At 46.6% G+C, this 26,145-nt stretch overlaps 1 protein-coding gene across 1 annotated transcript in view; it reads right to left on the bottom strand.

The window, feature by feature from the left end:
• Window positions 1-26,145, bottom strand: part of LOC310789972 (testican-1-like) — a gene marked incomplete at its 3' end in the record, with an annotated part of 159,947 nt that overhangs the window by 34,491 nt on the left and 99,311 nt on the right. The window contains exons 4-6 of the mRNA XM_083651693.1: window positions 24,674-24,751; window positions 3,636-3,750; window positions 1,175-1,307 (exon numbers count right to left, since the gene is read on the bottom strand). Of these exons, the coding sequence (XP_083507819.1) occupies window positions 1,175-1,307; window positions 3,636-3,750; window positions 24,674-24,751 (326 nt within the window). The remainder of the gene's footprint in view (window positions 1-1,174; window positions 1,308-3,635; window positions 3,751-24,673; window positions 24,752-26,145) is intronic.

Genomic DNA, 26,145 nt, shown 5'->3' with positions numbered 1-26,145 from the left:
GACTCGAGCGAGGAGATGGCATGTGCGTGTGGAGGCTGATTTCAGCTGCTGCGGAGATGTTTGATGACCCTGTTCTCAGTCATTTGTTCAAGCTGCTCAACAGAGAGGGAGAGAGAGAGAGAGAGAGAGGGAGGGAGAGAGAGAGAGAGAGAGAGAGAGAGTACTGCTGGCCGTTATCTGTCTACTGGAATCAACACAGTGGAGGACAGGAGTCAATACAGACAGCAGATAAAACAGAGGGAGACAGGAGGAGACTATTCGCTCAAGAATGATGCGTTGGCTCCCGCAATTTACGAATGCTCGCGCCTACCCGTCTGTACTTCGGGGGTCTCAAAGTTTGCTAAAAAATAAGGCAGGATGTCCGTATGCATGGCGCTAAAGTAGAAAATATGATTTATTGAAGCCATGCGTGGGGGCCATGGGCATCGCCATGATAGCTAGGTTTCGCTTCTCTTTTCTTTGCTGTTGTGAGCCAATTATATGTGTGGGTTGGTGGATGGGGGGTCCTGCAGGGAGGGGGGTTATGTTTCTGAGTGCATTTGTTTGTGTTTGTGTATGTATTTTGTATTTTGTGTGTTTTTTGTAGATATTTGTGGTTCTTGTGTTTTTCTTCTTGTATGTAAACATTTTAATCAATCAAAAAAAAAGATGCGTTGTCTCCTGCAAATTACAAATGCTCTCGCCTACCCGTCTGTACTTTGATGAACTCTCAAAGTTCATCAAAAAATAAGGCAGGATGTCCGGCCAAAATAGAGCCAGACGGAATATCCGCTCATTTGACCACTTGTGATTGGTCAAATACCATTGAACTTCCTTCCGGTCTGAAGTGTTTTTTTTTTTTTGGAAGATGACAACTTCCTCTGTCCAAATTGTAATGGGCGGAAGTACAAACTCTCTCTGGAACATTTGAAGATTGTGGAAGAGATAGACTGGCTTGAGAGACTAGGAGGAGAGAAGAGGAACCGTATCCATCAAGCAAAAGAAACAAACAACATAATCTCAAACAGTTCTAAATGAGAGTCCAGAAACACGCCCGCTGCTGCTGCCTTTTATGGCTGAAAACAAGTGGAATTTTTAATCAATGACATTCACTGGGGAAATGAGAGAAGAGAATGACAGCACTTAGAGAAGAGGATAGAGCTTGAGAACATCAAGAAGAGGGAAGATCTCTCACCATGGAGGAGTAGGTGTGTCCGTCGGATCCGCACACAGGACTGAGCTGCAGCACCGAGCATGGCCTACATTTCCCATGAGCACCAGCTTCCAGCCTGTGTTTGTGACCTAGGCTGCCTTTCCTGGGCTTCACACTGAGAGAGAGAGAGAGAGAGAGAGAGAGAGAGAGAGAGAGAGAGAGAGAGAGAGAGAGAGAGAGAGACTTGCATTTTGATGCTCTTCAATAAAACAAAAGGACTTAACTCCTGCACTCACCTACACGACCCCAACCCACCCACCCACAGACAATAATAACAATATCCACAGTGCCAGGAGCCCTCAAAGGCACAGTTGACATTTAAGTATTCAGTCAGCCTCTCTGATGTACATATTGCATTCTGCTGCCCTGAAATATTCATAAAGATGAGTGTGTGAGAGAAAGAGAACAGAGAAGCAGACAGACTGCAAACAGAATAATACTGTAGGCCAAATGAAAGCATGAGAGAGAGAGAGAGCGAGAGACTATAACAGAGTCGAGAGAATGAGAAGACAACTAGAGACTAGGAAATTATTTAATCATTTTAGAAGCAACAATTTCTCCCTTTCCTCTCCCGTACTGAGAAGCTTTTCTGTTGTTTTTCAGCTTGTTAGGGTCAGTGGGAGCCCAGAGGAACCTGATTGGCCCACTGAGGCCTTTTCAATATTGAGTGTAATTACATCTGATCCAAATCTGCCAGCAATCTCCTCTCTAAGTGCTCTCACTGCTGCCTCCTGATGCCTCAAGCAGCACTGCAACTAGAGCTACCCGCCCAACAGAAGAAAAACCCCTTCAGAGAGGAATTAACGTGACGACGGCAAATGATGGCGTGTCACCTCACCCCTTTAGCTCATCAAATGATCAAACGCACCGACCGAGATACAATTAGTGTCATGATAGATTAGACATGCCTGACGGACCGGTGAATAAAACAGTGATGGCAGATAATACAACATGGAATATGCAGGTTGATTGGAATCGTCTGAAATTGACGGTGGCCGTGAAGTGCAAAGTACAACAACATTATGAGAAAACACAAGCACAAATAAAAACAGCAAATCACAAAATACTCAACAGCAAATCACAAAACACGACGGCAAATATAACCAATCGGAAATCACGGCAAAAGAGAAACCACAACCACAAAGCAGAAAACACAACAGAATATTAACTTCTACCGGAAAAGGTAGCCACAGCCAGCTCAACATTCTATTCGCTGTCGTGTTTTTCTATTTGCGTGTTTTGTGTCTTGTTGTCTTTTCCTATTTTGTCATTGTTTTTTCATTTGTTGTGTTTTCCTATTTGCTGTGGTGTTTTTGTAAGTTGCTGCTGTGTTTTCCTATTTGCCGTTGTGTTTTTTGATTTGTTCTTTTGTTTTCCTATTTGTTGTTGTGATTTGCACTTCACGGCCACCGTATTTTCCCCCTCAACTACCTGCCTCGTTCCTCACATAATATTTTTCCTCCTCTCAAATCCAGTGCGACTCCTCTCCTCTCAAGTTTGCAGTCCTTGTAAACCCAGTGGAGCGGAGGAGTGTGTTTAACTAATGAGTTTGTGAGTTGAAGAGTGGGAATTAGTTTGGTAAACTGTTTTCTGTTGCTCAAGAGTTGTGTGTAGATGCCTTGAGAGTTGCAAAGTTTTGGATTTGCCCTCTGAGAGGACACTGGATCTTTGTTATGCTAATTATTCTCACTCATGTAGATGAAACAATATCACGGTCCAAAGCTTCAGTGAGTGATGCTGTTGGGGAAATATAAATTCCAGGTGAATAATTTGTATCGGGCGTCAAATTAATTTAATACAAAGGGAGGGATTAAACTCCCCACCCAAGGAAATCAATTATACTTGAGACAAAACAGTATTCAGGTGCATTTCGGGTGAAATGATCTTTGATCTGAAAAAATTAAAAGCATTAAATTGGCAACTATGCAAGGTTGAAAAACAAAAACAAATTGCGTGCTCACAGGGCACACAATGTTCGTCAGGGTCTGAAGAGCATGAATAAACAGAGAGTTTCATTAAAACTAATTGAGGTTGATTATTATGTCTCTATGTCTGTCAGTGAAGCAGATATATTGCATTTCTACACAAAGCGAACACACTCGGCCCTATTTCTCTCTCCTGCTCCTGCGATGGCTCAGCTTAACCCATTGATACCTGATGCAGCATTTGCGTGTATATCCCTCATTTGTGTGTATCCCTTTAAGACGCGGTTCGCAGTCTTAAAGGGATACACACACAAATGCTGCATCAGGTATCAATGGGTTAAGTTGATATATCCACAAAGTATTAGTAATTTTGAGTAATGAACATTTACTCCCACCTGATGACCATTCCATAATTGATTTAATGGTGTTGAAGAAGGAGATGGGGGCGAGAATCACACGGTAATAGAGGAGGTTCCTGTACTTACTGTATGGTGAATTCTGTGTTGATTGGTTCTTACCTGTGGGGTGGCTGCTTGTGATTGGTGCAGATGGCTGTCTGGTAGTCATGGCTGACACACACCTTATGAGGAGGGCAGCGCACCTTCAGACAGGGGTCCTTGGTGGAGTCTGGACCTACAGGGAGAGAGCAGGGATGACACTTCATCTCTCTGTGAAAAAAAAATGTTCATGCAACAGCCAACCAAAGCAGAGAATCAACATAATGAGCCTGTATCATGCTGAAGTTGAAACCGTCAAGACTTAATGCAGCAAACATCACATGGTTTCCTGAGCCAACTGTTCTTTCAATTTTTCAGGTGTCAGATTCTCATGTTCTATTGACTGAAGCAGGCAGAGAAATAATGACAAAGTCAGAAGAACAGAAGGAGAAGACGAATAGTAAAAAGTCTTAAGTCAGTGTCAGGTTCTCTGCAATATGAACATCTTAATGAGGAGGAGGACTGTCAACCCTATCATCTTCCACATCAGTCTCCACCATAACATCACCGTGGCAGCGAGGTACAGCTGGCTGCTGTCCAATGTGACACAGATCAGAGCAGTTCATTGACTCTTGGCACGGTGTCATTTCATGCTAACAGCACAAACCTGCCTACAGGTGACAGACAGAGAAGGAGAACAGGAGGCGGAAGAGAGGGAGAGAGAAAAGAGCTTTCAGTTTGGATGCAGTGAGGATGAAAGAGGACAAGCTGACATCAGGCAGCGGGATCTGGATAGCTGGTCATGGTGGACCTGTCAATCAAACTATCTATATCAGATGTGTGTTCCATCATAATGACAAACAAAACTACAAAGAGATACGCTAATGACAAGAGATCAAAGATAAAGAACTCATCTACACAGACATGCCGTCACTAGGGATGGGCATCCTTTCATATTTTTCAGATACTGGTGCTAAGATGATACTTTTAAAACGGTACCAGTGCCTAAATGGTGGATTTAAATTTGTTTTTTAAAGCAGATTTAAAGTGACGCGCTCCAAACAATAATGTTAGTTAGTTAAGGTACGCCAGTTTCGGAGCACCGGAGGGCGGATATTTCACTCAGCAGCTCGGGCATGGCACCTAAATGAGACACCTAAATCTGCGTTGCAATTCGGTACCGGTAGTAGGTACTGGGTTTCGGTACCAAACCCTAGCCGTCACCATGGTGAACGCACAGAAAGGATTTCAAAGCTTGAGTTGATTAGGACTTGTGTACAGATCAAAGCCCTGTGCTATGTACTGTACACGACATTAGCATGTGGCTGCTAACTTCACAGCTGGTGTGAACAGCGACTAGTCTCTGACCTGATGATCACACATAGCTAAATCAGTGTTGTAATCAGCCACACCGGCAATATCGGTTTATTTGCCTGATCCCTGCAGAGTAAACGCATATTCTCAGCAACACATGTACAGTAACACCAACACAGTCACCATAATAACTCGGTACATATCTGGAGCTGTCAGAGAATACGGGAGGGCTTTCTTTATCTCTGAAACATATGAGCGCACACGCTTGTGAACATGTGCACAATAAAGATGTCAGCGCTCAGATAGTCTCACGGGAAGAGATTCATAGTGTGCTGCTGCAAGGCATCTGTCACCGGCAAGCGACGCGCTCATTTCCTCCCCGTGTGGAACGCAGAGATGCACACATCCTGTACAGTCACACACGGGTGCAACAGCACATTTACAAGCCCATATGCCCTGTCACATTTTGCAGGATGCGGTGAGGTGGGAATGTCACCCCTCCCCCTGATATCTGTCTGTTTCGCCGCGTGTTTCCATCTTCTGTTTATTTGCTCTATCTATCAGCGCTGGAGGAAAAAAACTCATGGGAATTCTCTCCTCTTCCGAATGACTTTGTCACCCCGCGAGGGAATGAGAGACGGGAAAAGGAGCACAGAGGAAGAGGAGGGAGCAGGGAGGAGGAGATGATGATATCTGCTTAACAAAGGACAATTTAAGATTAAGTGTGTGAACTCCATTCTCAGAGGCAAATAGGAAATCACATACACACACATACCGATACGCACGCAAGCACGCGCGCACACATACACACACACACACAGAATCTCACACATACAATCACCTAGATAAAACAGACTTCTAAACCGTAAAATTGAGTTCAATCGGAAAGACGGCGATACACCGAATGTGAAATCTCTTTCTGCCAATGCGTTTTTTGAATAGTTAAGGAAGGACTGAAATGGAGAGGAGAAAGATGAGAAGTGCAACGGACTGGATGGCTAAACCACGGGGGAGAGGAGAAAATGACATGGGGATGTCGATGAAGAGGTGGAGAGGAGAGGAGGGAAGAGTGTAGGGGAGAAGATAGGTGGAGAGGAGAGGAGGGAAGAGCGTAGGGGAGAAGAGAGGGGGAGAGGAGAGGAGAGGAGGGAAGAGCGTAGGGGAGAAGAGAGTTTTATCCATCCATTTAAAGCTTGAGTGAGCAGCATTGGTGGTTAAACCAAGCAATCAATTGTAAAGCAGGAGCACTGCAGCACACTCTGCCCCCTCTCTTTCACTCGTCTCAATTCCCTTTCTCCCATTTCCTCTTCTTCCCCTCTCATCTCCCCACTCCCCATTCGTCTGTGAAGCAGTCAATACGCATGAGCCCTATAAAAGACTTTCCATATTGCCTGTCCTTTCATACCAGAGTATGAAGTCAAAGGTGGAAAGATGTGTAGACTTTGTGCACATGGCTGTCAAGAGAGAGCGATAGTTACACACGCACACACACGCGCGCACACGCACGAGGACACACACACACACACACACACACACACACACACACACACACACCCTGCCACTCAGGGACATGGGAAATAGGGGTGCTTAGTGGGCTGCAGCACCACCTCTGGCGGGGAGCTGTAACTGCAAAGCTATGCCATGGTAGTGCCACATGCTTCAAGTCAAATGAGAGCAAGAGGGGATGGACGTTAACTCGGGAGAACATGTAGCAAAACATTTATTTAAACAGAAACAGTGGTGTGTTGAAACATACGAGGAAACATGACATTCAACCGGGAACCTATAGGAAAACGGTGCACACAGTTTGTTTCCCTTTAGGTTGAACACACCCCTGTTAAACATGCATTAGAGGAGAACTGCGCACACCTGTATTCCATGCAGTCCACTAAGTGTTTAGACAGGTTTCTTGTGTTTCAAGTGAACGTTGCCATACTTGTGGCAAGGAAACAACATTCTACTGAGGTAACATTATAAAACACACTTTGAAGGCTACTTCTCTCCACCATATCTCTCTGTGTCTCTGTCTGCTGGAGTGAGTTGCCCACAGCCCAGTGTCCCCACCTCCTCTGCTCACAGGCAGAAACACGCAGGCTCCCTCTGTCGCTCGAGACAGAGAGATATATGTATTTCTCCTGATGTAATGGTAAAGTCAAACATCTTCTCAATCTTATTACAAATTCAAACAATGCCACAACAACAACAACTGGGCCAGTAAAGATAAAAGTGTGTGAATCTACAGGACTATGGGAGAAAAGCAAAACAAATCAAAACTCTGAGATCCAGAGGTTGTTTTAGTGTTGTGGAGACACGTTTACTGTCTGTTTTAGTGTAAAATGTTCTAAAATGTAAAATGTTTCTGGTGTGAAATGGTTATTCAAATTAATTACTAAAATCATGAAAGTTAAGCAGTAAAGCCGTGTTAACTGGTGTATTCAGAGCAAAGAGAGAGAGACAGCATGATGATGCGGGCAGGGAGAGCAGGTGGTGACATGAGTGAGAAAAGGAGCAAATATTGATGGTTACGACTGAATAATGACATCACAACAGACTAATCTCAGACGGCAAAAAAAAATCTTCTTCTTACATTCATGAATGAATACGGTTATTGATTGAGTAACTGTGTTAAAATGTTGATAATTATCTATGTAAATTTAGTCTAGTTATGACGAACTCTGGAACAGAGTATATTAGAGAATAGGGGTAGGACTAGACAATCTGCTTCCTCCTACTCCTTTTTGGACATGACCATTTGATTAGTTATTGTTGTTTTTTTTGTCTGTTTTTAATTCTTATTTTATTTTATTATATGTATATATGTGTACATGTATATTTCCTTTTTTTTAATGCTCAAAATACATTTTCATTCATTCATTCATCCATTCATCTTCATTTTAATTTTAAATTAGATATTCCTCTAAATCTGGCTTCAAACGGCCAATTTCTTTTTGGTAGCTTGCAGCACCCTCTACTTAATCCAACCCCCCCGCATCCTTGCTGCTACCACCAGTTTGTCTGGTCACTGTCCTTTTGCCATGTGCAAGGTTGATTGACCACCCTTGGGTGCTGTGAGGGGGTGGGGACAGATGGCAGGTGGCAGAGCTGTAAGTGAGAGGAGCGGGGCCAGCGAGACAATGGCAAGTGAGTATCAATGTCCACTAGTTAGGATTCAAGCTGGACACAATATCTGCTCTGACCAGTGTGGAGCTGGTGGAGTCAATATCTGCTCTGACCAGTGTGGAGCTGCTGGAGTCAGTATCTGCTCTGACCAGTGTGGAGCTGGTGGAGTCAATATCTGCACTGACCAGTGTGGAGCTGGTGGAGTCAATATCTGCACTGACCAGTGTGGAGCTGGTGGAGTCAATATCTGCTCTGACCAGTGTGGAGCTGGTGGAGTCAATATCTGCTCTGACCAGTGTGGAGCTGGTGGAGTCAATATCTGCTCTGACCAGTGTGGAGCTGCTGGAGTCAGTATCTGCTCTGACCAGTGTGGAGCTGGTGGAGTCAATATCTGCTCTGACCAGTGTGGATCTGGTGGAGTCAATATCTGCTCTGACCAGTGTGGAGCTGGTGGAGTCAATATCTGCTCTGACCAGTGTGGAGCTGGTGGAGTCAATATCTGCTCTGACCAGTGTGGAGCTGGTGGAGTCAATATCTGCTCTGACCAGTGTGGATCTGGTGGAGTCAATATCTGCTCTGACCAGTGTGGAGCTGCTGGAGTCAATGTCTGCTCTGACCAGTGTGGATCTGGTGGAGTCAATATCTGCTCTGACCAGTGTGGAGCTGGTGGAGTCAATATCTGCTCTGACCAGTGTGGAGCTGGTGGAGTCCGGCGGCAATCATCTTTTCTCTCATCACGGATCGTCTTTTCTCTCATCACGGATTGGGCTAGAAATACATTTAGATGGAGAAAATCTTTCAAATCGTGTTTCTGCTCGTAAATAAAAGTAACTTCTTGAATTAAAAGTGTGTGTACTGTATGTGTGTATGCATATGTGTTTGTGTGTGCGTGCACGTATGTGTGTGTGTGTACCTGCACCTGTGCATACACAAGCTCTGAGTTTTTCTGCAGTTAATTAAAATCAAAATGACATTTTCCTGTACACAATCATGTAAGGAAACAATAGTTAGGACTTTGTTTACCTCCTTCAGCTGACAGCTTGTTGGCCTTCCCTTTGACTCCCAAAGTCCATTAAATGAGGACGGCAAATTCAGTCTGAATGCTAACAGTCTGCAATCAAGCAACGTTCAGCACCAATCACACACACTCTGTGCTCACCTCTGTTCGCATTTCACTGCTGTGACGGTTCTGCGGTTTCTGTTCACCCACCTCAGCCAGCTACCATGTGTATGATTTACCCCGCCTGAACTTACACAAATTGATTATTGCAGCAAATAATAGGACAGTGGTTCTCAACGTGGGCTCTGGGGACCACCAGGGGTCCTTGAGGGAGTCACAGGGGGTCCCCGGAAAATTCTAATAGTTGAGCATTATTGTAAGTTTATATGTTACTGTAGACTACATCCACTGATGCATAATCACTTTTTCTATAGTAGAAAAACAAGGTTCATGTTTTTGATCCGTGTCTCCAAAGGAAAAAAATCAGGATAGAGTTATTGAATCACTCTTAGTAGCATTAGTTTGACAGTTGTGCTCTTGCATTGCAAGTTTTGTTCAATGAGTCAAGCTGCAAATACAGCAGTTTGTTGCCCCCGATGTCCAACAAAATCTAATTTTAGAAAGTGGCAGAAGTATGCGGGCCCGTATGTAATTAACCCGAGTTCACTGCCTCTAAAAAGTAGGTCAAACGCTATGGTAGTATTTGTTTTTTCCAAATCCATCACACTTAAGAGGCCTGTACACCACCAAATCAACCCTCCAAGAAAAATAATTCCAACCCTAGTGGTGGGGAGGGGGGGGGGGGGGGGATCTGCAAAGCGTTTTTGCATTTTCTGCAAAGCGAGTTTTTCACAAGTACTTTCATATTATGTAAGTTGTTCCCGCTCCAGCAGTCATTTTAGAAGCGTGGATGTCAGTTTTTTGAACATTGGATATCAGATTTTTAGAAGAAAAAAAATCTAATTGACGTTCAAGAGTGGGTGTAGAAAAGTCCCTCTCATACCAACTGACCCAGACACATTGGGACACCCGCGGGCTAGATTCGAACCAGCGACCTTTTATGTCATGGACTGGAGCACCGTCATCGGTGCTGTCACTCAACTGTGATGTCACTCGAGCGGCTGTGATGTCATCGGTGATGTCACTCGAGCAACTGTGAGGTCATCGATGATGTCACTTGAGCAGCTGTGAGGTCATCGATGAGTATAATGTCACTTGAGAAGTTGTGATGTCATCAGTGATGTCATAAATGCAGGATATAAATGCGGTTGTTATCAGTGTTGTTGGCTGCCTTACAACAGCCAGATTGCCCCAATAAAACCTTAAAGACATCTCCGTGGTTCTGATCGATTACCTGCAGCGGATTGCAATTCCAAAAAGTATTTCTATTGGCTGTTTCTGTGGAAAGCTAACTGAACCTCACGTCATATTTACATAAACAGAATTTTCGCAAGCTCCACTCATTTCTAGGTTGGGGACTCTGGTGATGATGAGCCGAGCACAGACGGACACACAGCTCTCCAATTACTGTATAGTAGTAGCAATGGCTACAGGTGGTGTATGCTGATGGTATTTAATCTCCGGTCCTGGATTTTGTTTGAACCACAGTCACTGAAGAACTAAATCTAGGAAATGAAAATAAATAAACTGACAGTCCTTCAAGTCAGTTTTGGTGGAGGACAAAGTCCTTTATCACTTGTGGTAGTGGTAGGGAGTGAACTTGGATCAGGCGATGTGTGCCCAGCGCTTGGCGGATGCGGATCCGACACATATGGGACAGACTGCGAGGACATCTCTTGGCCTCCAGAAAGAGCCTGAGAGCCTCAGGATCCGCCCTCTCCTCCAGCTGTGCCTGCTTCCTCACCAGGGCCGGGTCGGCACCGTGGTCCAGGAGCAGCTGGACGAAGGTCACCTGGCACCTGTTACGCAGTACCATCTCCAGCAGGCAAGAAGCCACATCACAGGTCAGAACGCCAGCGGCCTGGAGCAGCAGAGGGAGGCAGTCCAGCCAGCGGCGGAAGGTGGCGCTGTGAGTCCTCTCTGTAGAGAGGAGTTCAGTGTATATGCTGTCTATGTCAACAGCGGCATGGAACCTGAGGAGTTCCTGCAGTATGTCCAGCCTTCCCATCCAGACAGCAAAGTTGACCAGGGTCTGTCCGTATGGGTCGACTCTTCTGTTAGGGTCGGCCCCGGCTTCCAGGAGGATCTGGACGCAGTCCAGATGACCATAGCACACGGCCCAGCAGAGAGGCGTGCGTCCTGTATGATCAGCTTGGTCTACCTGGGCTCTCTGTCTGATCCGGTAGGCCACACAGGCAGCATGACCTCGCCTGGCAGCATCGTGGAGCGACCAGTCGTCACGCCCTGCTCGAGCAGCCATTCCTTCAGGTCTGTCACTGAAACACACCAACTTTCTTTGGCTGTTTGCTGGGTTATCCCCTTGTGTAGTCCAAGAAAATGCCCAGTGCCTGGCATTTATGACATCACTGATGACATCACAACTGCTCAAGCGACATCACTTATGACATCATCGATGACCTCACAGCTGCTCGGGTGACATCATCCATGACCTCACAGTTGCTTGAGTGACATCACCGATAACACCACTGCCGATCGAGTGACATCACAGTTGAGTGACAGCACCGATGACGGTGGTCCCAGTCCATGACATCAGATCTTTAGGTCGCTGGTTCGAATCCGGCCCGCGGGTGTCTTAATGTGTCTGGTCTCATCAGTTGGTATGAGAGGGCCTATTCTACAGTGGGTTTACAGATTAATACATCTGACCTTGTCCTCGTATGTTCAACCTATAGTGGCAGCCTTCATTCACACACAGTATACAGTATAGAAGGGAATCTCTTACAATACAGTATATTGTAAGTTTATATGTTACTGTAGACTACATCCACTGATGCATAATCACTTTTTCTATAGTAGAAAAACAAGGTTCATGTTTTTGATCCGTGTCTCCAAAGGAAAAAAATCAGGATAGAGTTATTGAATCACTCTTAGTAGCATTAGTTTGACAGTTGTGCTCTTGCATTGCAAGTTTTGTTCAATGAGTCAAGCTGCAAATACAGCAGTTTGTTGCCCCCGATGTCCAACAAAATCTAATTTTAGAAAGTGGCAGAAGTATGCGGGCCCGTATGTAATTAACCCGAGTTCACTGCCTCTAAAAAGTAGGTCAAACGCTATGGTAGTATTTGTTTTTTCCAAATCCATCACACTTAAGAGGCCTGTACACCACCAAATCAACCCTCCAAGTGTATTTTGTCCAAACAATGGTTGTCAATGATTTCAACATTTTAGTTGGAAAATAATTGCCATGTACAGATAATTATTTCACCAAATAAAGTCAATCAATCAATCAATCATAAGATATCAAAGAGGAGAAACGCAATGCTAGATCACAACAGTCCACCCCGTCATGCTTGGTATCCTCAGAAAGAAGAGAAGCTATGCTTTCCATTGGTATACACGGCATACGATATTCTGAAGTATCTAGCTCAAGCCAGCCCATTAGCAATCACACAGTCAAACTTCAGAGTCAACGTGTCAAATTTTGTGTTTATGTCTCAACATTCCATCAAATCCCAAAGCGATTGTCATCAAAATAAACTATTATCGTTTACTCAAGTTTTGTTGTCATTTGAGTCCGTCCAAGTGGTTATCCAGTCAAAATAGACCGCACTGGACGCCATTTTGGCAAGTGGCGATAGTGCGCTTCAATTTCATACTCAGTCTTTGGCTACCATCTAATGGTGTTTGGTGATGTTGCAGTCTCCAAGCTCAATGCAATCTTATAGTAAACACTGCAAGCTTTCCAAAGAGGTGTCACATGACCGTCAACGTTACTTCCCTGTGAAGCTATCCTTATGCGCAAATTATGCACAGCTTTGAGCTAACTATTGCTAATGTTGTGTCAGCTAGATTTAGCTAGACATATTTTCTGTGAAGTCCTCTGAGACACGCTTGTGAATTAGGGCTATACAAATAAACTTGACTTGACTTACGGGCTATTATTGTGCACAATGCTAGATTCTGATATTCTACAAGGTAAGTGCTATGGCCAAAGGCAGCAATGTGGGCAAATAGTCTACTGTAGTGGATATCGACCAAATTGAGATGTGCATGATTATATCCTTACTAAAACTATTGCAGAATCTATGTGCTTTGAGGAATTTCTTTCAAATTTTGTGCAGTTGTACTCAAGGAGTTGGTGAATGAATTCAGTTGCTTCTCTGTGCATTGGATTATTGTTATCATGGTGTTATCTGCTGTCTAATCCAGAATACATTTTAGGCGAGGATAAAAATGTACATTTCTCCTTTGGTTTATCACAATTGACTCACACTCACCATGTGCCACACACTTGGAATACAATATTTGAGGTCTTACCTGTCCATAGAGTACAGGATCATGCATATGAACCTGGTAGTTGTGGAGCTATTCTTAATTTATTTTGGGTATGTCTGTCTAGGCGAGAAACACTCCCAAGCCCCCCTGGGTGGAAAGGGTTAAAAACATCCCCATTACCGTTTAATTGCTGCAACACTTTGCACTGGGCTCCCAGCAGAAAAACGCCTTACAGCTCAAGCTTTAAAATGTCATTAAACACGATTTCAGACGGAAGCCCGTCTTTATTGTCACACGAATACTACAACACATGCATGCGGCCACAACACACACTCATGCTGACGGTGGCCGGTGAAATATGTCCTCTGCATTTGACCCATCCAGGCTTGTCCTTTCCTCCAGGGGGCAGGCCAGGTGCAGTGGTCGCTTTTTCTTTCCAGCGCCCGGGGACCAACTTCAGATGTTGTCGTCACTGGTCGGATGACGATCTTCTGCATGTTTTTAGTGGGGGGTTATGTACGGAGGAACCCCCTGGGGGGTACGGGGAGAACATGCAAACTCCACACAGAAAGGCCCTTTCGACGAGATAGCCCACCTGGGCAGTAGGCACTGAAGATATGGGGGGGTCACAACTCCAGCGCCCACAGCGTCCCAGGCGAGAATCGAACTCAGGACCTTCTAGCTGTGAGGCGACAGTGCTACTGACTGCGCCACCGTACACCGTACATTACAACTCAAGTTGACAGTGAATCGCCCTAACCCCCCGCAAACTGGGCTCACTCACTTTGTGTCCCCCCCCCCCCATATGTTCCTTCAGAGAGAGAACAACCAGGGCTACAAGGCGACGTGAAGATGAAACATTCTCGCTGTGACCTCTAATGCTGGACGGAGGCCGTGGAGAGCCTCTGTCCAATAAGAAAGGCCAGACCGCCATGCCATGCAACATGCCTTGTCAGAGAGAGGAGGGTGACCTCAAATTAATTTGCTATGGAGCCCGACATGGGTCAACGGGGTGTTTTTACAGTGTGTGTGTGTGTGTGTGTGTGTGTGTGTGTGTGTGTGAAGTGTGTCTTTGTCGACACCACATACGCTCCTCTGTTGTTTGTTCTCCCCATGTTTCTTCTGAAGAGAAAATAAACACGTTTAACATTAAAAGGCTTTCAACAAGCGTTCCCACAGGAGAAATGCTGACTGTTATTTGAAAAATGAGCCTCACTTTCAGGCTTTGATGCGCTAATTAAAAAGGTGTTTCTCCTGTTTCACCTGGGGGACTGCAGAGGAAGAAAGGAGCCCATTTGGAGGGTATAAAATCCCCTTCTCTCTGCTTTGTGAGCGAGCTGTTCCTCTGGGTGCGACTGTTTGGCCTGCGAGAGGCACTGGAGCGAGGGATGACAGAGAGCAATGATGGAGGGATGAAACACAGAGAGAGCCTCTGGGAGGATGGAGTGATGGAACAAAAGTAAACATCCAGAAAATTAATGATTGAAAACGCGGCAAAATAATATGAGTTTTGTCTGTAACTGAGGGACGAGGAAGATACACAGAGGCCATTTCAGATTGAATGTCAGGGAAGAGACCCCAGTGGCTTATGGGAATTGTCTGGAGAGAGAGAGAGAGAGAGAGAGACACTTGACACCATCAACCCATAAAAATACAGTTCAGATGCGTACATTCAAACCCTCTGCTTTACATAATGCACGGCCCAAACACCAGCCCCCCACACATGATCCATGGTAAAACAGCTGTGCACCCGCTGTGCTGTTGTTTTCCTGTGGGGAGAGCAGCACCGCCCAACTATGCAGCAGCACTACCCTTGGCAGCAGCACTACCCTTGGCGTCGCGCACCGCTCGATTTTGCCACCTTGCGCCGCGCTCAACGTTCAAATTGTTTAAACTTTGACCTACTTACAGCTGAGCTTTCTCCGCTCTCCCTCGCGGTGAGAGAAGAGAAGATCACTTATCATGTGAAGGCAGCTTTAGGGAATAGAAGATGTATTCCACCCTGAGGCGTGCAGACACCAACCCTTTGAACATGGCTACAGGATCCGTAGGACCCACACCGCCCACCTTGGTCCTGCAGGTCAGCCAGATAGCCAGCTTAGCCTGCCCAAACACAAAGTTCTGCAACACGCTCACCGCTTTTTACACAGAGAATACACAGGCCCAAGAACACAATCCTCCACACTGAAACGCTGCCGCATCTTACCACACAGACCGCTTAGCAAGTTCAAAACCTCTGTGACACGTGAACATTGCATAAACACATCAATGACAGTTTCAGGCAACCCACAGAAAGGACAACCATTAGCCTTTTTCACTTCCCACCCAATTCACCCATTTTATGTCTAAAAGGCAGGAAGTAACACAGGCGCGAGCAAAACATTAACGAGCCCCCCCCCCCCCCCCCCCCGGCATTGGATCACCAACTGGATCGGAAGATGGAAACTGGGTGAATTGGTTGCGAAGTGAAGAAGGTGAATTGGCCACTCCCGGATCAAGTCTGGCTAGCAAACAGTTTGTCACCAGGGCCCCGTGAATTGCCCTCCACTGCAAGTCCCCCGACATCTTAGGTAGTGGCAGTTTATAAAGCACCCTCCACCTGAACCCTACCCTGCCCTCATCCTGCAGTACTCCATGCCACCACTGGTGCTCGCAGACATCCTAAGTTCCTAACCTTCATACAGGCCATATACAAGGCCTTACTTACTGCCCAAAACTCCCGAGGCTCAGAGTAGCAAGGGTTAATAACAACCCCCCCCCCCCCCAGCTCCCTGTATCTGCTGACATCTGCAATTGTGGGAAAGAAGGGGCCTCCGCTCCCCGTGGCATCACCAGGCAGTCCTTCACATTGTCTGGTAGCCTACAGCTCCCAGCACACAGAGAGAGAGAGAGAGAGCGAGGCTACTGACTATTGCTTGCGAACTGAATATTCATCACTGTCACACAGCCATTGTACACACGTGCACACACAGCGCTGCACTGATAAATGTACATCAAATGTCCTACTTGAGTTGTGGAGGGAAGTTTGGAATTCTGATCATCAGCATGAAAAATTGGGAGTGAAGAGACATTCAAAAATAATCCAGAGTGGCAACGACCCCACCAAACACCGGGGGGTGACAGTGCCCCAGGAGTCTATCGTTTTCCCCAACCCAGTTTAGGTGAAACCACGCCCACTTCCGTATGACAAAAGCCTTGGTGAAACCGTGGGATTTCAAACTGGAAAAACATGCTGGCTCGTTTGGAAACGTCCTCTCATATTACGAAAATAGTTCACCGAAACGTCTTTCTGAAAAGATTTGAGGCGAGAACTCAGCCATGCAGTTGCTGAATCTGTCTTCATTTTACATCGACAACGGTTTAAAAGTTTGTGTATGAGTTTGGGGAGTTTTCAGAGGCGGCGAGGCACATTGTCAAACTCATCCTGCTTTGGAGCTATTTCAGGCTGGCCCATTGGCAGGCAGCGGCTGCACAGGAAGCTTCTCCCTCCCTGTTGCTTTTCTTCACTTGTACATTTTGAGTGCTCTCTTCCCTTCAGCACTCTGAAGAGAGAGAGAGAGAGAGAGAGAGAGAGAGAGAGAGAGAGAGAGAGAGAGAGAGAGAGAGAGAAAACTAAGCTCCCAACTGGCCGTGAGCTGCCGATAGATGAGCACTTGGTGTCAGTTTGACCTTTAGTTCGGGTCACAGTGAAAGACCACACACTTGACTTACGACCTGGTTCTGTGGGTCATTGACAGACTGTGGTCTCCTCCATCTGTGCGCGCGCACACACGCACACACAAACACACACGCACGCACGCACGCACGCACGCACACGCACACACACACACACACACACACACACACGCACACATGCACACAGGTGGATGACAGATCTGGCCTCTTGTTTCACCTTCAGTGTCAGCGATAATTAAATGTTTTCTCGCTGCCCTAGACTGAGGTACCCATTAATCCTGAAGCTGAGGGGTGTGTGTACCTGTGTGTGTGTGTGTGTGTGTGTGTGTGTGTGTGTGTGTGTGCATGAACAAATCTATGAATGGATCAATGAACTGCTCTCCTCTGTATAGCTAGCTGCAGTAAACATTGTCCTCGTGCATACTACCTGCCAACACTCCTGATCTTCGCAGGAGGCGTCTTATTTTGAGCCCTTTCTCTTGCTGACTGCTGCCGATTGGTAACTTCTCCTGAGAATCTCCTGATTTCATAGTGATACAAATGGCTGGTACCATATGGAACTAGATGACCCAAGGCATCGATTGGGACCAACCATGTCATGCTAGGTAGGCTAAATAACACTCCAGGGAAAAACTATTTTCCTAGGGTTCCCTTGATATCTCACCTCCGGATATCTGAATAAAAATGGGTTATATGGGTACCCACAAGTCTCCCTTTAACAGGTAAGGTAGCATTCTTTTGATAGGGTAGCACAAGCATTTTTCAACAAGACAGTATAGATTGACAGAACAACGGATCACATCACTGACGGAGTTTCAACGGACCTGAAGGATGGGGGTGGTGCATACAGATACCGCTCCCAAGCCTCAAATCCATGTAAATTCCTTAATCAATCCATATTAATTTCTTAGATCTTTACAGTACCCCAAAGATACTGTCTGCAACTGAATCGATTGAAATGAAACTACACACATTACACTGAGAGGTTATGAAGTGACTGAGGCTCAGGTAGGAGAGAGGTTGTTCACAGCTGAAGCACAAAGACAACAAACTAGACTCTTGATGGAAGTGTTGTAGCCCGTTCCATCTCCTCTCTCTAACTCTCTCTACTGCTGCACGCTTCATCTCCAAGACAACCGCTCCGAATCGAACACTCTGGAGGCCACCAGGCTTCACAGTTCTGCAGCGGACGAGGGAATAATGCAGAACAAGACGATTCGACGTGGAATTCAAAACTGTAAGTCTTAGTTAAAATTGACTAAGTGGGCGGCACGGTGGCTCAGTGGTTAGCACTGTTGCCTCACAGCAAGAAGGTCCAAGGTTTGAACCCCGGTCTGTCCCAAGTCCTTTCTGTGTGGAGTTTGCATGTTCTCCCGGTCTTCATGTGGGTTTTCTCCGGGTGCTCCGGTTTCCTCCCACCACCAAAAGACATGTATGTTAGGGTTAATACTCCTGTCAGTGCCCCTGACCAAGGTACTGGCAAAAAATAACTGGAGTTGGTCCCCGGGCGCTGCACTGCGCCTGCCCACTGCTCCTAGTTCTAGGAAGGTTCCTAGTAGAGGATGGCTCAAATGCAGAGGATGAATTTCCCCATGGGGATAAATAAAGGATAACTTAACTTAACAGTGGTGTCTGTGGCGGCGGTGTCTGTCACGATTGTGATGTCATCAGTGATGTCACTTGAGCAATTGTAATGTCACCAGTGATGTCCTCTCATCAGTGTTGTCATCAGTGATGTCACTTGAGCAATTGTGATGTCATCAGTGATGTCACTTGAGCAACTGTGATGTAGTATGAGCAGTTGCATGATGGCACCTAGGTGGGTGGGCGGTGTATGTCTGTCTGTAACGATTTTGGGAGCCCGTGGAGCGGGCAATTTCCAAAACTGCAGCCATGGCACATCATCTCCAGAGTCTCCACTCTTTTAGTTTTGTTAAATTTAAAGTAGGAACAGGTTTTCACTCCCCCATGGCACAAAAAGACCTTGATATGATCTGCAGGGGGTTGATAGGGGTGGGTGACAAAACTCACCTTCTGGCCCACACTCCCAATTTAAAGTCTGTTTTAATTGCAAATGGATTCAGCTGTTTGAGTTTTGGTTAGGCAATTTGAATGATATTGGAGAGCAGCACTCCCTGCAACCTGCTGAAAAGTACCTTGACCATGAAGTAATTGATGATGCACCATGGCAAAAACTAGGAAACAAGAATCATTATTTTATGCCTCTGGGTGAACTGTCTGACTCACACATGCAAAGATGTACAAAGAAAACAAGGCTATATTCAGCCATAATATCATTAGGTCCATACCTGACCATTTTGTGATGCTACTGTAATTGGAGATGTCAAGCAGCGTGTGTGTGCGGTGTGTGTGTGTGTGTGCATGTGTCTGTGAGTGTGTGTGTGTGTGTGTGTGTGTGTGTGTGTGTGTGTGTGTGTGTGTGTGTGTGTGTGTGTGTGTGTGTGCGCGCACACACATTCTTTGAATGTAGGGCACATTGTGTGTTGCTTGCTATTCTTTTTGGACTCTTTTAGAAGCCACTTGGAGAATGTCAATTCATGAAACCCGACAAGGCACACACACACACACACACACACACACGCACACACACACACACACACCTGAAGGTAAAACCAGAGGTGAGCAGCATTCCTCTCATTAGCATTACCTCTGACCACTGTAGCAGAATAACCAAAGAGAGAGACGGAGCCGACGAGGCACAGGGCCAATGAGGCACAGGGCTGAGGGCCGATGAGGCACAGGGCCGAGGTCAGATGAGGCACAGGGCCGAGGTCAGATGAGGCAGAGGGCCAATGAGGCACAGGTCCAATGAGGCACAGGGCAGAGGGCCGATGAGGCACAGGGCCGAGGTCAGATGAGGCACAGGGCCGAGGTCAGATGAGGCAGAGGGCCGATGAGGCACAGGGCCAATGAGGCACAGGGCAGAGGGCCGATGAGGCACAGGGCCGACGAGGCACAGAGCCGACGAGGCACAGGGCAGAGGTCAGATGAGGCAGAGGGCCGATGAGGCACAGGGCCAATGAGGCAAGTCAAGTCAAGTTTATTTATATAGCCCTAATTCACAAGCATGTCTCAGAGGGCTTCACAGAAAGTATGTCTAGCTGATTCTAGCTAACACACAGTAACAAGAATATACAGAATAAAGATAACATTTGAACATTTGAAGAAAGCAGGAGAGTGGAGGAGGGAGGGAGAGGGAGGAGGGAGGAGAGGGGGGAGGTGGGGAGAAAATAGGAAATGTGGAGGAGGAGAGAACAGAGGAGGAGAGATGAGGGTGCAGGGGAGGGAGAGCCAGGGTAGGGGTAGGGTCTAGGGTTGGGGGAGGGGAGGGAGTAGGATACGGGCCCGGATTAGGGCGAGGGTGGGGAGAAATGGGAAATGTGGAGGAGGAGAGAACAGAGAAGGAGAGGGTGCAGGGGAGGGAGAGCAGGGGGAATGTGAGAGGGAGGAGAGGGCAGAGAGGAGGAGAGAACAGAGAAGGAGAGGTGGGAGGGCGCAGGGGAAGGAGAGCAGCGGGAATGTGAGAGAGGGGAGAGGACAGAGAGGAGGAGAGAACAGAGAAGGAGAGGTGGAAGGGTACAGGGGAGGTAGAGTAGAGGTAGGGTCTAGGGTGGAGGGAGGGAGTAGGATACGGGCCCGGATTAGGGCGAGGGTGGGGAGAAAATGGGAAATGTGGAGGAGGAGAGAACAGAGAAGGAGAGGTGGGAGGGTGCAGGGGAAGGAGAGCAGGGGGAATGTGAGAGAGGGGGGAGGACAGAGAGTAGAGGTAGGGTCTAGGGTGGAGGGAGGGAGTAGGATACGGGCCCGGATTAGGGCGAGGGTGGGGAGAAAATGGGAAATGTGGAGGAGGAGAGAACAGAGAAGGAGAGGTGGGAGGGTGCAGGGGAAGGAGAGCAGGGGGAATGTGAGAGAGGGGGGAGGACAGAGAGGCAGAGAAGGAGAGGTGGGAGGGTGCAGGGGAAGGAGAGCAGGGGGAATGTGAGAGAAGGGAGAGCAGGAAGTGGCAGGGATTCAGGAAAATAGGGGAGAAGAGGAGAAGGAGCAGAGGGGGGGAGAATGAGGAGAGAGCAGGAGAAGGGAGGGGGGGGCGGTGGGATGTGGGGGAGGAAAGAGCATGGAAAGAGAGGAGAACAAGAAGGGGGAAGAAGGGAAGAAGCGGGGGAAGGGGGAAAGAGAGGGGGGGGGGAGAAGATCAGACAACTGACTACTCTAAGCATTAACCAGAGCTAACTGGGACATAGTATCTAGCTAATCTACAGCCTAATCTGGCCTATCCTACCCTGCTCTAGTCTGATTTTAGCCTGAACACTAAAGCTTCTGGCATACTCTTCGCGCCCAGCCAAGCGCATAGGGCGCACGGCGATTATGACGACATCGCACGGGGCGTGTCGGGGGGCGAGGCCTGAGCGCAGCGCGGCGCGTCCATGGAGATTTTTCTATCAGCGCGTCGGTTTTGCTGCCTGTGCCTGAGATCTCCGTGGTAGGCTATCAGCGGATATCTGCTGTGATTGAGTCCTCACCGTCGTAAAGTCGCCTTCAAAGTATGCTGTTCGATTATAACGAACTAGTTGTGTGGCTTAGCCTTCCCAAATGTGGAGGGGTCGTTTTTTATAATTTAATACATAGAATTGGGAACGTTACATTCAATTTCATTCAGACTGCCTGGAGCCTGGAGCTGCGCACTGAGTATGTTCTGTTTTGGCCCGCGCAGAGTGCGCGCGCCCTCCTCTGAGCCCCGCCTCCAGCGCGTGCGCGAAGAGTATGCCAGAAGCTTAACAGGTCAGCCTTAGGCTGTAGCTAATCTATCGCCTACCTAAGCTGTTCTAAACCAACCGGCAGCCCTCGACCAGTGATGAAGAGCACCGATGCCCCCCGACCCGGCCCCCGCCCACATAAGGCGTGGGAGGGAAGGCCAGGCCGGGACACAGCGGCACCCCCTCACCCCCAGTGAACGCAAGAAAACCTTTCCACCATATGGTGGCAATCCACACATGGATCGCCACATGGATTGCCCCAGTGACTTGGCTGAGGAGGAACCTTGTGAGGTCGTTGTGCTAGGGGCCAATTGCTGCGGCCCGGGCGGACCCAGCCCCCACGCGACCCGCCCCCCCAGCCCCCAGCCACCAGCATAGTGACTGAGAGCGTGAGAGCAGGCCACGCGGGGGACGGGCCCACCCAGGCCACAGCAGCGGACCCCCATCTGGGGACTCCCCTCCGAGACAGGCCGAGAGATGCCGGGCTAAACCATGCACAGAGTTTCCGATAATGAAACTCTGTGAATGGTTTATTATGGAAATAAAATGTACAAGAGAACAGAAAATTGAAAATGTAAAAAAGAGTCCAACAGAAGGGATATAAAAATGTAATTTTTAAATTATCCTAAGATCAGGGAAGGGAGTTGAAAATCTAAAAAGTAGAGTCCAAAAAGAAATAGAAAATGCAGTCTTTAAGTGTTCGTAGGTTTAGAGAATACTAGTTAATTAGCTAGGTGAAAAAAGGGGTAACAAGATTGGGAGTTCCATGAGGATGATCTGAGGAATCCATGAGTCCGCGTTGGTGACATGGATTAAGAGGAGGGGAGGGGAGGATAGGAGTCGGAGGTGATGATTAAGAGGAGGGGAGGATAGGAGTTGGAGGTGATGATGAGGCGGCGGGGGGGGGGGGCTGGGGGGGCGCCCCCCCCTTCCCTTAGGCAAGCAGGCAGGCACAGGGCAGAGGGCCGACGAGGCACAGAGCCGACGAGGCACAGGGCCGATGACTTACAGGGCCGACGAGGCACAGGGCCGATTGGTCACATTTCTCATTCAGAGGCTCTAACAGAGAAGCTGCACCAGACAAAACACCAATACAGCTTGGCTGTGACATCTATCACGTGGACAAGGAGAATGCTAAAAATATAAACGACAGATTCAATCAACGTTCACACTGCTTACATCTCTCTTAGGCCTATATGAGCCTGAGCCAAAACAAATTAAGAGCACATTTGTCACGCAGTGATCCTAACATCTATGTTAACAAGCGCACATCTGCACTGTAGCGCATGGCTTTGATGCATACTAATTGATGTTACAGCACAGCAAGATTGTGAGCCATGACGGTGGCCATATAACCAATGCAGCAAGATAGTGATCCTTCACTGCGACACATCATCCAGACAGGATCAATTGCGATAAGAGCGTAAGCATTTGGTGCCGTGTGTTAACAACAACATGTATGTAAAATAGACCCAAAATAAAGCCACTTCAAATCTCTCCCCGTGATAGGCCAAAGATAAATTAGCTGGATAATTCAGATTCGGATTCCCTACACTGCACTCTGCAGAACACATTCAATTGTTTTTCTGAGAACTGAGAAGCAATGCTGTTCTACTGTACCAAAACGCAATTTTGTGAAATTCATTATCTCTTGCTGTGAGAATAAACAAATGAAATAGATTTGATATTACATTTAATAATCTCTAACAAACGAAACTGACAGAAGATTTCAGCCCATTATGTCTCCATCAGCTACAAGCCATAAAGCCTGAACTGAGGCCATGTTCGCTTTTGCAATTACACGTTTCAAGAAATACTGTGCTGTTATTTTGATGACGTTGATCTTTAAACCAGCGTGTTACTGCCCACACGTTAGCTGCTGCTAAATCCCATGACAGCTTTCATGTTAGCATCCACTAAACAGACCATGATGTTAGGATTGAAGCTAACTGGTTAAAGCTCCATAATTACAGAGGTGTTAGCTTTCATCCTCCATGTGAATTAGCCATGCTTTATCTGACTCAGACGACACAGGCTGTGGGCTTGGTTATCTCTCTCCTCCATACTGACATGTCTCCACACTAGCTGAGACAGCGTGGAGTGATAATCATAGTACTATGCTGTTGTATTATACTCACATGTCGATAGCTATCACTTCATAAGGAACTGCAACTAAAACAGGGTCAGTGATGAACAATTTGAATTTAGTATTATTACGTTGAGTGACAGATCTGTTGGAACAACATGGACTCGCTATCAAATCCATCACTTCTTATTATTAACCTGCTGGAACCATGCACATGTCTTGATGTGACTCAGTGGAGATACCAACCACACATGTCTTGATCTGACTCAACCCAAAACAACTCAGATCATTTTAATCTAAGAGAGTTTGGATCTGGCCATGACAATAGAGTGCCAAGGTCACGCCCTCTGCAGCGTTCAGCATACGAACCAAGAGATTTCATCCACCATTTATTTTTCTATCCACATTATTTCGTAAAATGCTTATAAAAATTGTTTTACTTGGTCAAACAAAGCGATTCAGCTATATTTAGAATCCGGAGTGACCATATAACATTTCACTTGGACCAAAAATAAAAAATATTTTTTTCAAACATTGGAGTGAAATACAGTATTATGGTCTCGCCTGATTCTAAATATAGATGAATCGCTTGGTTTGACCAAGTTAAACTATTTATATAAGCATTTTACGAAGTGTAGATGGAAAAATGAATGGTGGATGAAATCCCTTTGTTTGTATGCTGAACACGGAAGAGGGTGTGACTTTGGCACTATATGAACAGAAAAGTTTATTTCCACAATGAGTGGAGAATATAATTCCCCACCTGGTGAATAATGTCAGTGCCTGCACTCACCATCCTGTACTGTCTTCTTGGCTGAGCTGGGGTGTGCTTTGGTTCCTGGTTCTGGTCTGCCGGGCTGGGCCTCTCTCTCTAGAAAACACAGCCAACAGAACCAGAATAACTCCAACAATCTACAACATGCTTAAATGTCTTTTCAGATCCATGAGTACACTTCCAATCTACACAAAGCATCACTTCTCTGAAGTAGGCTACTGGGAAAAAGTTCAAGTAATGCATATTATAGCTGTCGAAAAATACAATCAGTAAACAGCTTCAACAGAGTTGAGAGTAAACATCGATTTTCACAACACCTTTATTAACAAAATATATTTGAAACTAGCAAGAATCTATTTGAAATAGCAAGAATCGGCATAGCAACATCAGCCATGACAAGACTGGCCAGTATCTGGAAAAGCAACACCATCAGCTTCCCAGTGAAGGTCAGACTTTACAAGTCACTTGTTCTCTCCACATTACTCTATGGCTGTGAGAGCTGGACACTCACAGCGGACACGGAGCGTAGGATATAGTCCTTTGAAAGCAAATGCTACAGAAGAATGCTACATATTTCATATAAAGAACACCGGACAAATGACTATGTTAGACAGCTAGTGACCTCCCATGCTGGAGACCAGGAACCTCTATTGTCAATAGTAAAACGTCGCAAACTGGCCTGGTATGGCCATGTCACAAGGCACACCTCCCTGTCAAAGACCATCCTGCAGGGGACAGTAGAGGGAAAGCGGAGAAGAGGCAGGCAGAGAAAGTCCTGGATGGACAACATCAAAGAATGGACTGGCCGCAGCTTCCAAACCCTGCTAAGAACAGCTGAAGACCGTGAGCGATGGAGATCCTTGACTGCCCAAGCATCCACCATGACACCCCTACGGCCCTCTAGGCCATGGGATGAGTGAGTGAGTGAGTGATTTGAAACTGGACTATAGCACAGAAAGCTGACTTATTTGAGTTAGAGCACACAAATACAAAAACAATGTTAGATAGATGTTACGTAAGTGTGTATGTGTGTGTGTGTGTGTGTGTGTGTGTGTGTGTGTGTGTGCATGCGCGCGCATCCGTGCGTTGTTATGTGTGTGGCTCATTAAAAAGTTGAATGGCAGCAAGCAGGAGCAGCCTGTTAATACAGACAAAGACATTTGGAGATCCAAAGCCAGACTTAGTGGTGCACTCAGTGGCACAAACATAATTAGTCCTATTTACTTATTTATTTTCGCTTGAAAGGAATAATCATTGGCGCATCATTACCTTAAATGACACATGAGACACACAACAACTGGAAGCAAAGTAATGCACCTGTCCATCAGGACACAAGAGGGAGGCAGCAGAATGGAGCGGCCAGCAGACAGAGAGAGCTACAGAGAGTCCTTCATGTCTGTCTGTAGGCTGTGACTTTAACAACCTGAGATGATTTAACTTCCCAATATTCTCCTCCTTTATTTACGAGCCAGCAAAGCTTTCTTGCAGGT

Source organism: Poromitra crassiceps, assembly GCF_964638095.1.
Source record: "Poromitra crassiceps genome assembly, chromosome: 15".
NCBI lineage: Eukaryota > Metazoa > Chordata > Actinopteri > Beryciformes > Melamphaidae > Poromitra > Poromitra crassiceps.
Note: the sequence above shows the minus strand (reverse complement) of the source record. Positions and strands in the feature narration are given on the sequence as shown.